Source organism: Penaeus vannamei, chromosome 8 (assembly GCF_042767895.1).
Source record: "Penaeus vannamei isolate JL-2024 chromosome 8, ASM4276789v1, whole genome shotgun sequence".
In the NCBI taxonomy this organism is placed as follows: domain Eukaryota; kingdom Metazoa; phylum Arthropoda; class Malacostraca; order Decapoda; family Penaeidae; genus Penaeus; species Penaeus vannamei.
In genome coordinates this window covers 32,371,851-32,384,350 of record NC_091556.1, presented here as the reverse complement: position 1 = coordinate 32,384,350, position 12,500 = coordinate 32,371,851, and the positions used below count along the sequence as shown (strand labels likewise).

At 41.7% G+C, this 12,500-nt stretch overlaps 1 protein-coding gene across 8 annotated transcripts in view; it reads left to right on the top strand.

Moving 5' to 3' along the window:
• The window catches only part of LOC113822840 (neuropilin and tolloid-like protein 1), a 416,519-nt gene that overhangs the window by 261,267 nt on the left and 142,752 nt on the right, over positions 1–12,500 (top strand). Inside the window, exon 1 of one of the 8 annotated variants that reach the window (XM_070124548.1) lies at positions 1,811–1,837. The exons of 5 other annotated variants lie outside the window; for them this stretch is intronic. In XM_070124548.1, the coding sequence (XP_069980649.1) occupies positions 1,813–1,837 (25 nt within the window). In that variant the 5' untranslated portion in view covers positions 1,811–1,812. Of the gene's footprint in view, positions 1–1,810; positions 1,838–5,699; positions 5,798–6,802; positions 7,011–12,500 lie in introns of those variants that run through there. 2 more of the 8 variants (XM_070124552.1, XM_070124551.1) reach the window with 2 other exon arrangements.

Here is a 12,500-nt window from a genome sequence, read left to right as displayed (position 1 = left end):
TCGCAATCACGATTTCGCGCCAAAATTAGCTCCGCGCGAATCCCCTTCTCGCCCGCAGCGCCGAATTTAATCCGATTGTGTGCTCGTCCGGGATTGCTTGTATTGTCGCTAATTCAGCATATTATCATCATTCACGAACGCGATACGACTTCAATCAAGGCCGCGCTGGGAGTATTAAATCAAGAGGCAGCCGCGACAGGGTGCTGAGAGCAAGGAATCGGACGCGGGGATCAGGCGGCGCTTGATTAATGATCGGATCGAGAGGGGATCCGATGCGCCTTTTTCTTCTCTTTTACTTGTTCTTTCTTTCTTTATTTGTTTTTGTTTTTGAGGGGGGGGGAAATGTCTGTTCCTTTCTTTCTTTTCTTTTCTTTCTTTTATTTCATTTTCTTTATCTCCGGTATTTTTTCTTTCCCTCTCTCTTTTTTAAGGAGAGAAGGTGTCTGTTTCTTTTTCCTTTCTTTTTTCTGTACGTCTCTCTTCTTCTCTTTTCTTCTTTTTATTTCTTGCTTTTCTCTCTCTCTCTCTCTCTCTCTCTCTCTCTCTCTCTCTCTCTCTCTCTCTCTCTCTCTCCTCTCTCTCTCTCTCTTCTCTCTTCTCTTCTCTCTCTCTTCTCTCTCTCTCTCTCCTCTCTCTCTCTCTCTCTCTCTCTCTCCTCTCTCTCTCTCTCTCTCTCTCTCTCTCTCTCTCTCTCTCTCCCTCTCTCTCTCTCTATGTATATATATATATATATATATATATATATATACATATATATATATACACATATACATATACATATACATATACATATATATATATATATATATATATATATATATATATATACATATACATATACATATACATATACATATACATATACATATATATATATATATATATATATATATGTGTGTGTGTGTGTGTGTGTGTGTGTGTGTGTGTGTATGTGTGTGTGTGTGTATGCGTGTGTGTGTGTGTGTGCGTGTGTGTATACACATACATATACATATACATATACATATATACTTACGTCGATCTATCTCTTCTATTCTGTCTCTCTTTCTTTCTCCGTACCTTTAACTTGCTTAGGGGAAATAAATTATTATTTATTAACAATGGTGATGATACTAAGTAACCTACTGAAAATAACAACAGAACGACAGCAACAAGAATGATGTTTCAGTGATTATTGCTATCATTATTATTATCATCATCATGAACATCATCATCATCACTATTATTTCAGCTATACCAATCATCATTATGTAATGATTATCCGAATCGATGTATTTTTTTATAATCAACAGCATTGTTAATTCATCACTATCATCATCATGATTAGCATTATGAATATCCTCATTAGTCCTTAATGACATTTATATCAGCATTATTAACAGCAACATTATCTTTATCATCACAGGTTACATGTCATATTGCCGTTATCATTGCTATTATGTATGAATTGCTATTACTATGATAATGTCCCTATTAATGGCACACTCATCTGTTGATTGTTGAACTGCGATACATTACGCTAATACTGATTAGTTATGTAATCGATACAGTTTTAGATATAATGTTGCCTACTTTCATTTGCATGTATTGGAAGTCATCACTTTTGTTTACAGTTGAAGTATGTTTTTATAATCATTATCATTATTACTATTAATGTCTTATAGATATATTAATGGTATAAAATATGTATATAGATATGATTGTATTATTTATAAATCTGCCCCGTGTAAATGTACATATTTTATGTTTTTCATTGTCAGTAAGTGTGAAAACCACGTAAAATTCATTCCTCCCTTGTTTGTTACAGGTATGATGTCCGATAGCAGAAGGTCCTGCTGTAAGTACACTTTTTTCTTTCATAATAACATAAAAGCATCACTACGACGCAGAAGGTTATGCACGCCCTCCGTTCGTGGATTTAGACCTGTGTTTGAACAAGAGGCGTGGCACGTTACAAGCGACGATGATGCCTTAATTACTCTATTGATAAGGTTTATTCGAAGCACTAATTAGAACACTGCTGGTGCTAATTAGGGGTGTGTGGCTGCGCCTTGCCAATTTGGGATTTCCGGCCTCATGTATCTAGTAACTAGCAACCAAAAAAAACATAGGCTAGACATTTTTTTCGAAATGATGAGACGCAAAGGAGAAATAACAGTCACCTTCGATTTTCCTCCGTCAGAAAATGTCCAAGAAATTTGAAGATTTTAGTAATAAGTGGGAAATGTTGGTAGTGTTTCAGCAGGGTTTCAAGCTCATTTAAAAGCCAAATGGATATCTACATACGCCTATGAACTCACACGCAGACATCAAACCTTCCTCACAAAGACGCCATTACCCAAAGATTTTTTTTCGCTCTCATTTTTTCCACTCCCATTCTCCTACATTCCCTAAATCATATTCATGCTCAATGTACCTCTTTTTACCCGCGCCGGTGGGCCAGCGAGCGGGCGAGCGAGAGGAGAAGCGAGTAGTTTGTCACGCGAGTTCCACGAACAGGAAATTAAAACACGAGCCGAGGTCCCCCATCGCGGTTTTCCTCTTCGACGACCCGCTGACTGACTGCCGGGTCGAAGGGGAAAAGCAGCGGCCGTGATGTTGGTCTCGATGCCTCGGCCGAGACAACGGGCGACGATATGGAGGAAGAACAGGTTAAAGGAGACGGCGTGACGAGGCCAAGGAGGCGCGAGGGAGGGGGGAGGGGGGGGGGCGTCTGCATCACAGCATGGAAGGGACTTCGTTGAGTGAAAAAAGGAGAGCACTGCTAAGTGAAACCATTAGTTTCACAAGTGACCGATAGAAAGCGAGTTAGATATGAAGGGCTCGCGTTTGTATGTATACAGATACAAACATGCACACACATACACCCACACGTGTGTGTATATGTGTGAGTGCGCATATATGAGTGAGTGTGTGTGTGTGTGTGTGTGTGTGTGTGTGTGTGTGTGTGTGTGTGTGTGTGTATGTGTGCATATATATATATATATATATATATATATATATATATATATATATATATATATATATATATACTTGTATACATATATGTGTATGTGTTATAGATTCCTAAGTAGAATCTAAACTGAAAAATCAAATAATGATGTTTAACTCTGCGAACGTAAGAGAGGAAGAGCGAAAGGAAAAAATGGCGAGAAGCGGCTGATTGACAATCAAACAAAAACACAGACGAATAACTTCATTATAACAACTTCCCAACTCGTTCTCATCAGCCTTGTCTTATCACTTCCCCCTCTTTTACCTTGTTTCCTTCCTACCTTTCGCGCCCCACCGCCTTGCCGTTCTCCGAACTCCTTTCCGTCTTTCCGCCGTCTTCTCTTCCTCTTTTCCTTTCTCTTCCGCCGTCTTCTCTTCCTCTTTCTTCCGCCGTCTTCTCTTCCTCTTTCTTCCGCCGTCTTCTCTTCCTCTTTCTTCCGCCGTCTTCTCTTCCTCTTTCTTCCGCCGTCTTCTCTTCCTCTTTTCCTTTCTCTTCCGCCGTCTTCTCTTCCTCTTTCTTCCGCCGTCTTCTCTTCCTCTTTCTTCCGCCGTCTTCTCTTCCTCTTTCTTCCGCCTTCTTCTCTTCCTCTTTCTTCCGCCGTCTTCTCTTCCTCTTTCTTCCGCCGTCTTCTCTTCCTCTTTCTTCCGCCGTCTTCTCTTCCTCTTTCTTCCGCCGTCTTCTCTTCCTCTTTCTTCCGCCGTCTTCTCTTCCTCTTTCTTCCGCCGTCTTCTCTTCCTCTTTCTTCCGCCGTCTTCTCTTCCTCGCTATTCCTCTGCCTTCTCTTCCTCTCTCTTCCTCTGTCTTCTCGTCCTATCTCTCCCTCTTTCTTCCGCCCTCCCTCACCCAGTCTTCCGTTGTTCTTCCGCCCTTTTCCCACCACTTCTCTTCCTCCTTTAACTCCTTTGGTCTCTTATTCCTCCATTCCCCTCGCCTCACTCTATATCACCCTCTCTGTCTCCTCTCTTCTACTCTTCTTCCTCCCTTTCGTCCTACCTTTCTTCTCTCTCTTCCCTATTCTTTCCTATTCATTCCGTCTCCTTTCTTCTCCCGTCCTTGCGTCCACTTCTTCCCTATCCCCTTTCTTCTCGCCTCCTTCCTCCCTTCCACCATCGCTTTCCCCTCTCTTCTCCGCACCGCCCTTGACCCTCTTTCCCCCTGTTCTTACTCCCTTTCGCTCTCCCTTTCCTTCCTCCCCTCTCCCTATCCCCTCCCTTCTCCTTTTCCCTTTTCCTTCCTTTCCCCTCCTTTCTCCTCTTTTTTCCCTTTCCCTTCCTTTCCCTGACCCTCTTTCCTCCTCTTCCCTTTTCCCTCTTCCTTCCCTTTCCCCTCTTCTCCCCCTCTCTCTCCGGGGGCTCCTAGCAGGGCTGATTGTTAATGGCAACAATTTACCAGTTTATTAAGCCACCAGCGACTACTGCAGGAGCGGGTGGGCGCCGAGGGTGGTTTTAGGGCCCCGAGATACATTGTCCTGCGCTAATCAGGAGAGACATCCTGCCAATAGGAGGGCGAGCTCCTGTCGGACGGGCGAAGGAGGGGGCGAAGAAGTGCGCAAAGGCGTGGAGTGCTTTGTTATCGGGTTGTGGGTTATTACATGTATTTTGCTTTGGGTTTTTATTCCTGTTGGGAAGGGACTTCGTCTGTGTACCACGTAGAGCCTCCGAATATATATATGTATGAAGGTACACGTACACACACACCACCACCACCACCACCATGATGATGATGATGGTGGTGGTGGTGGTGGTGATGATGATGATGATGATGATCATCATCATCATCATCGTCGTCATCATCATCATCATCATCATCATCCACATGAATACCAACATATACATAGTGTAGGACAGAGCAAATAACCGTGCGCATGAACCAGTACAGCCAAGCGCTAATGTCCGTGAGCGCTAACTTTCCCCTTGTCTTTTTCCTCTCCTCCCCCCCCATCACTCGATCACCCGGCTAAGGAGAAGGCACAGAAACCCAAGGTGGTCACTCCAGCAAAACCCGAAGAGTCACGTTCTAGCCCAACTTTTCCTCCTTCCTACTTAATGACGTTTGCTTCTCCAATCACGATGGCCGCATCTCCCGCCTCCTCCCCTCCCCTCCCTCCCTCCTCATCTGGAATTCTGTTTTCTTCTCCTTTTCTTGTCTTTTTTCTTTTTGTATTCTTTCTTATTCTTATTCTCATTTTCTTTGCTTTATGTTGCTACTACTATTACTATTATTAGTATATTGATTTTATCATTATTGTTATTATTATTATTATTGTTGTTGGTATTGTTGTGGTTGTTATTTTATTACCATTATCATTATTATTATCATTATCATCAGCATCATCATCATCATCATTACAGAAAATTTTTAATGCTGACATTATTATTGTTATTATTGTCATTATTTTTGTGAATGGTAATATTGTGATTTGTAACTGAAATCATGTAAGCGAAATCTTTAAGAATTCTTCGACTATGTATTTTTCAAATCTCCCGCTCTTTCCTTAGGATGTGCATTTATTTGAAACGAAAGTTATTTTCACCACCGGGAATATCTTTATTCGTGATTTATAATATTATACTTGTTTATTTCTGCCTGTGATTTATAAATATTGTACAAGGAAATTTGTTTGTAGCCTCTGGAAATCTGTGTGTGTGTGTGTTCTCTTGTTTTGTAGCTATGTGCTTTGTATTTGTAGGCAGCTACTTATTTTCCCCGGGAGGACGGCGTGCTTGTAAACTGCAGCAGGCATTGCTGAGTGCTCGCTGCTCAGAAATTCTTAAAATTCAGGAACTTGGGTAGAAGAACAAGGTAATGAACATGTATATTTTGTTTCTTTTTTTCTGCATTATACTAATGTGTGCCTGTAATGGTCTCTTTACAAATGAGATTGATAGACACATTTTTAGTGAAGTGGTTGATGGAAGGCTCATGAGGGAGTCGTGTGTGTTTGTTATTTTTTATTTTTCATGTTTTGAACCTGTTTAACAAGATGACATACCTTTTTACTGTGATAATTAGTCAAACAAAATAATGGATAGTTATTAGTGAATATCTAAGGCAGGTTTTCTTGAAGCAAATGTGATATTTAGCCATAAAGACTTATATTATTTTCTCACGTTAATGTATAACTATATTGATAAACTATTTCTATTGTGCATATATTTCTGAGCTTCCTTTATATTTCATTTTTCTGTACTGCATACTTATATTTGTATAATATTGTCTTAATTATCGTGATATTACCTTACCCAAGCAAGTATTTTAGTAACTTTAATGATTGTTTTACCTTAACATAATGATTTACTTGAATTATATTATTTAGTACTTCACGAAGTTTAAATAATTTCTTGCAAAGTTGATCTAGAGGACGTGTAATTTTAGTAAACCACTTAAATGGAAGAATAACATGCACACTAATCAAAAAAGCCAAATTCAAGGCGCGGAAAGACATAAGTACGTCATAATATTAAAATAAAGGTGCCGAAATTTGTCGCCCTGAGCCCAAGTACCTTTCTTCGCTTATCGGCTAAGTCAATGTAAACAAATCATGTAACTCAGAATATGGCGCTTAGGAAAGTAGTACGCGTTCTACTATCCATCGTTTGATAGATATTTACGCGTAATTTCACGTTGATTTACCATACTTTCTCTCCAGATGATATAAAGTAACATTATGTTTCCTTCATTTAAGACATTTCTCGAATCTATTCACATTTTGCGCTCTTTAAAATTTGGTGTCGGTGTATGGCGCAATGATACGTGATTGACCGTTGGGTCAGAAGTCGTGTCGCCGTGATCGCGAGCGGTATTCGATCTGCTGCAGTGTGTGTAATGAGCCTGTGAGATGGTGATTTATAAGACAAAATAATACAAGTAGAAAATGGAAACACTGACTGAATTGGTGCAGGACTATGGACTCGTTTTAAAAAACACTAACGACCCAAGTGCAAGTAATAGTGCAAATCTGATGTCAAGCAACACGTCCTCAGAGCTCTGCCCCTCCTCTGGTTGCTTAAATCAGGTATTTATCCTTATTCATTTTCAGTTACCGTATGATAAATGACCGCACTGGCTAGGGAAGCACGGCGATCGTAAGGGGGTCTGGAAGTTTAGCCCCCAGGTTAGGAAGGTGTTTTGTTCATACGGCTGTTATTATAGTAATTTATTTGTTTAGGCTGAGGTTCATTCGCTCGTTCATTCGCGCAACGCCGTGTCGAATCTTACGAGACCGAATTTAGGCTGTTTTTTTTTTTTTTTTTTTTTTTTTTTTTTTTTTTTTTTTTCATTTTTGCATCATTCAATTTTTAAGTTAGTTTTGAATAACCTTAGAATGATAATCTTGTGAGAAATTTGGTTCGTTTTTTACGAAGAATGTGTTTTCGTTACAGTTTTCAAATCAAAGGTTGTGAGGAGGACCTATGTGTGGTCCCCCCAAGAAAAAAAGCGATTCTCCACGTGTCCCCTGAAATTGTAGGTGATAGAGTAAAAAATAGAAGAAAATACGAACATTCCGTCTCGTTATTATTATTGTTGTTATCATCATCATCAATTATCATCATCCTCATTCATTATCATCAATATAATTATCATCACCATCATCATTCTTATCATAACTATTATTATCAACACTGCTATTATTGTTATTATTATTGTTGTTGTTATTATTATTATTATCATAATCATCGTCATTGTTATTGTTATTATTATTATTATTATTATTATTATTATTATCATTTGTGTTGTTTTTGTCGTTATTATCATCATTATAATTAATGATATTATCATCATTATTTTTATTAACATTTAAGATTATTATAAGAATGATAGTTATCATTATTATTTCATCATCATCATCATCCAGTATATTTTTCGTTCACAATCCAAGCCCCGCCCTTTTCTACACTAAAATTGTTTGTTTCTTAGCCGAAAACTTCCCCGGCCAACGCAACCCGGTCGTGTGTTTGTAGCAAGTCTCAAATTCAAGTAGACTTCAAGTGGAAGGCCCTCGAGCGAAAGTTGTGGTAAACTTATGAATGAAAAATCTGGGTCTTGATACAAGCGCTTGAGGATGATCAGAATCGTCCTTAACTGGCTTTGTTTTGATTTTGTTTTTAATGGAATTACGAGGAGAAGCGGTAGGGCCTTGGCTGTGGCATATGGACGTAGATGTAGTTTTATTGGAGATATATGCATATGCGTGAGTGTGTGTTTGTGTGTGTGTATGTGTGTATGTATGTATAACTGAATTCATGGATTTCGTTTTAGTTAAAGGCTTTTTTAGTGAGACTGGGTTATGCCTTAATGTATTCACTAGCAAAAAATCGTACAAAAAATAAACGAATATACGCTTAACTAACATGTTTTATGTATTTATTCACAGAAAAATAGATACAGTATAATCATCAAGAAGCAGAAACGATGCCTTCATTGTGAGGATGCAGTTAAAATAGTCCTAGCACCCCAAAGACGGACACATTAAATATTCATAGCCATTCTTAAATCATTCGGTTCTAGGAAACCGGTGCGTCTGCGTAGAACCGCGCGGCGCCTCCGAGCGGCCGCCGGTGCAGAACCGCCTAGCGCAGATCCGAATGTCTAGGCTCTTAGCACGCAGGTGAGAGAGCATCGGCGCCTTTAAGCACGATTACTTTGTAATACCTTCGCCGGAGTTGTCTCGTTTGCGGCCGGAAATGAAGCAGGGTTCGGGCGGCGGCGAGGAATTTTGCAAATATTTCAGGGCCGATTGCGAACGCTGAAAAAGTCGGGACGAGGTCACAGTACCCGCTTTTCCGACGGATAATGACTCCTTTGTTCTGCTTTTGCTTCATTCTTTGTTTGAAAGGTGCCTTCATTATCCCCCTTTTTATTGTTTCTTTGTTTTCTTTTCTTTTTATCTTCCAGTACGTGTATGTGTGTGTTTGTGTGGATATGCACGCATCTACACATACACAAAATACCCCCTCGGCCCCTCCGCCTCCTTCGTTCGCATATCCAAATGACGTGTGCGAAAACATCCATAACTCACTTTCCCTCGAAGGTCCGCCGAAGCTGAAAATCTGATATCTGTTATTCCATCAAGTAAACTTTGACGCTTCAGATACTTTGTTTTCGAAGTTGCACTCAGGCAGTCACCTCGGCTCCGGTCTCGGGTTCTGCTGCTGGGGAATCTCGCGTCTCGTTGTTATTTCGTTGGAGAAAAGCTCTGGTCTTTCTTTGGCTGATCGCTCTCCGTCTTCGTATCTCATTCCGGTCGAGGTTCTAGTTGCATAGGGTTTCATGATCTTAACATGTGTATAGATAAGACAAAGTCGACTTTTCAGGTCACTCTTCAGGTCGCTTCGTTTCGTCATACACAAATTCACGGACGCCAATATTAATCGCGGTATTTTTTTACCATAGCTTGACCGACTCATTACACTAGGTGACAAAACACCATTATATCAGTGACCATCGCCGTAAAGGGATAATTCTGTATGTGTGATAAATGTTTTATGTAATAAACATTTTCCTGTCAATACTGTTACTAATATTACAACTGCTACGACAACTGATATTATTACTACAACTGTTACTGCTGCTACCACTGCTGCTTCTGCCAATGCTGCTGATTCTACTACTATCATTGTTATTATCATTATTGGTCGTAATAGTAGTAGTGGTAGTAATATTGTTAAAATTATCGTTATCATGCTGATCATTATCATGAATAGCATTGATATTATTGGCCTTATCATCATCATCATCATCATCATTATCATCATCATCATCATCATCATCATCATCATCATCATCATCACCACTACCATTATCGCCTCCCCTACAGCCTTCGCCCCTGTCACTGCCCACCCAATCAAAAAACCCAACATTCATGAGGTCCTTCGAATTCCCCCTACCAACCCCTACCATCTCCCTCCCCACCCCAGCAGGACTCTCCCTATCCCCCGTGCCCCCCACCCCCTCTTTCCCTTTCCCACGGTCTGGTGATCACCCACTATGCCACTTAGCCCGGAACGTGTTCAGAACTGACGAGATGATAAACCCATCTTCTAACTTTTCCGTGTTTTTTTCTTTTCTTTTGTTCCCCCCTGTTATCTTATTGTTATTTTTTTATGTCGTTTTGATTTTTTCTTACCTTTCCTTTCCTTTTCTGTTTTATTTCTCTCCCTCTCTCTCTCTCTCTCTCTCTCTCTCTCTCTCATTTTCTTTCTCTCTCTCCTTTCTCCTCTGTCTCCCCTCTCTCCTTCTCCTCTCTCTCCCCTCTCCCCCCTCCCTCTTCCTTCTCCCTCTTCCCTCTCCCTCTCTCTCTCTCGCTCTCCCTCTCCCTCTCCCTCTCTCTCTCTCTCTCTCTCTCTCTCTCTCTCTCTCTCTCTCTCTCTCTCTCTCTCTCTCTCTCTCTCTCCCTCACACACTCTCTCACTCACTCACTCACCCTCTCTCTCTCTCCCTCTCTCTCTCTCTCTCTCTCTCTCTCTCTCTCTCTCTCTCTCTCTCACACACACACACACACACGCCTCTCTTCAATGTCCTCTCTTTTCCCTCCTTCCCCTTCGTCAGCGGGCGCCTCTCTACGGTGCCCACTCCTGTCGAATTTCCGTCAATTCACATCTCATCATTTTCCATCAGGGACGCTTTCTCCCCTCCTTCCTTCTACTTCACATTCCTCCCCTCCTCCCCTCTTCTCCCTTCTCCCATCTCCCCTCCTCTCCCTTCTCCTTCCTCCTCCCCTCCTCTCCCTTCTTCCTCCTTCCGTCCCTTCTCCCTCTCATCTCGCCCTCTTGACTAGCGCTCCTCCCTTTTGACATCTCGTTCCCCCTCTTCGATGTTCCCCTCTTTAACCTTTCCCTCTTCCGCTTTATCTCCCAACTTGTTTCCCCTCTTTTGCCACAATTCCTGTTCAAGTTCTCCTTCCCTTCTGTTTGTTTCCTTCTTTTTTCTCTCTTTGTTAATAACTCCGCGTTTTCTGTCTTTCTCTTTTCATTTTTCTGACCTATTTTTTCCCATTATTTTACCTCGTATTTTTGTCTCCACTTTCTTTGGATCTTGCCTTGTTCATGTTTATTTTGCTTGTTTTCCTCACCATTTTTTTCTTCTTCTATTCCTAGTTTCCTCATAATCATCCTTCTTTCATATCAAAAAGGCTTTCAATACCTCACGATACTCAAAAATAGAAATAAATATAATGCCATCCTCACTCTCCTCACTACACCCCGCTCACCATCATTTCACCAACATCACTACCCACATCATCATCAGGAGCTTCCCCTTCCCCCACCCACCTTCTACCTCAACCATCGTCCTTCACCCAACCCCTCCCTGCCCCCCTTCTCCCCAACCATCGTCCTTCACCCAACCCCTCCCGCCCCCCTTCTCCCCAACCAAGGTCCTTCACCTAATCCCTCCCCGCCGCCCCTCTCCCTTCCCCTCAGACAGGTGCGTGTCCCCAGGTTCCTGAGCCCAAAGAAATAGAAGGTCCCAAATGACTGTCGATATAATTACCCAGAAAATTGCGCTACAGAGGGGTGGGAGGTTAGGGGGAGGCAGGGTTTGGGTGTGTGGGAAGTGGGGAGTTGGGGAGCGGAGGCAGATAACGGGGGTGGGGATTGGTGGGTGGGTGGGAAGGAGAGAGAATGCAGGTCGGTAGGGGAGGGAGCGAGCGCGGGAGGCAGGTGCGAGGGGAATGGGAGAGGGGGTGAGTTGGTGCCAATTTTTCCTTCGATGTTCCAGGGAGGAGGAGGAGGGGGAGGGAGGGGAGAGACCGAGCAAACCTCATTAGCTGTGATAAAGTGGCCGGAAATTACTAGAAGAAAAACGGTGTTCATAACAAGGAAGGGAGAGGGGGAGTAGGGAAGAGGCAGGGGGAGAGAGGAGGGAGGGAAGGGGAGGAGTATAGAAGAGGCAGGGGGAGAGAGGGAGGATGAGGGAGAGGTAAGAGGCTTGATATTTTCGTCAGGAGAGTCTTCGACAGGCAGAAGACGCCGGAAGGAGAATCTCACGTCTTAGGAACTGACATGAGGCTTACGTGTTACGCTCTCTGTAGGAAGACCTGTAGTAAGTGTCTGTGGATGCAGGATGTGTCGGCGACTGCATTAGGTTCTGCGTATTCTACTCCTCTGATGATGATGTTAGAAATGATAATGATGACAATGATTGTTATTCTTATTCTTATTCTTATTATTGTTATTATTAATATTACTATTATTATCATCATCATCTTTATTATTGTTATGGTTATGATTATTTTTTTATCATCATTATCATTATCGTTATTACTATTATGATGATGAGTATCACCATCACCATTATTGTTATTGCTATCCTTATCACAATAGTAATGTTAACGATAATGACGATGTTAACATTAATAAAATCCAACGCAGAGAAAAGGAAAAACATCTACCCAGACGATCCCACTCTCGGATCTGGGTGAAAATTGCCTGGCCTTGGTGAGCTCCTCCGTCTTCCCGTCCTTCCTAACTCATGACTGATAAGACGGCAGGTGAAAACTTCCCAG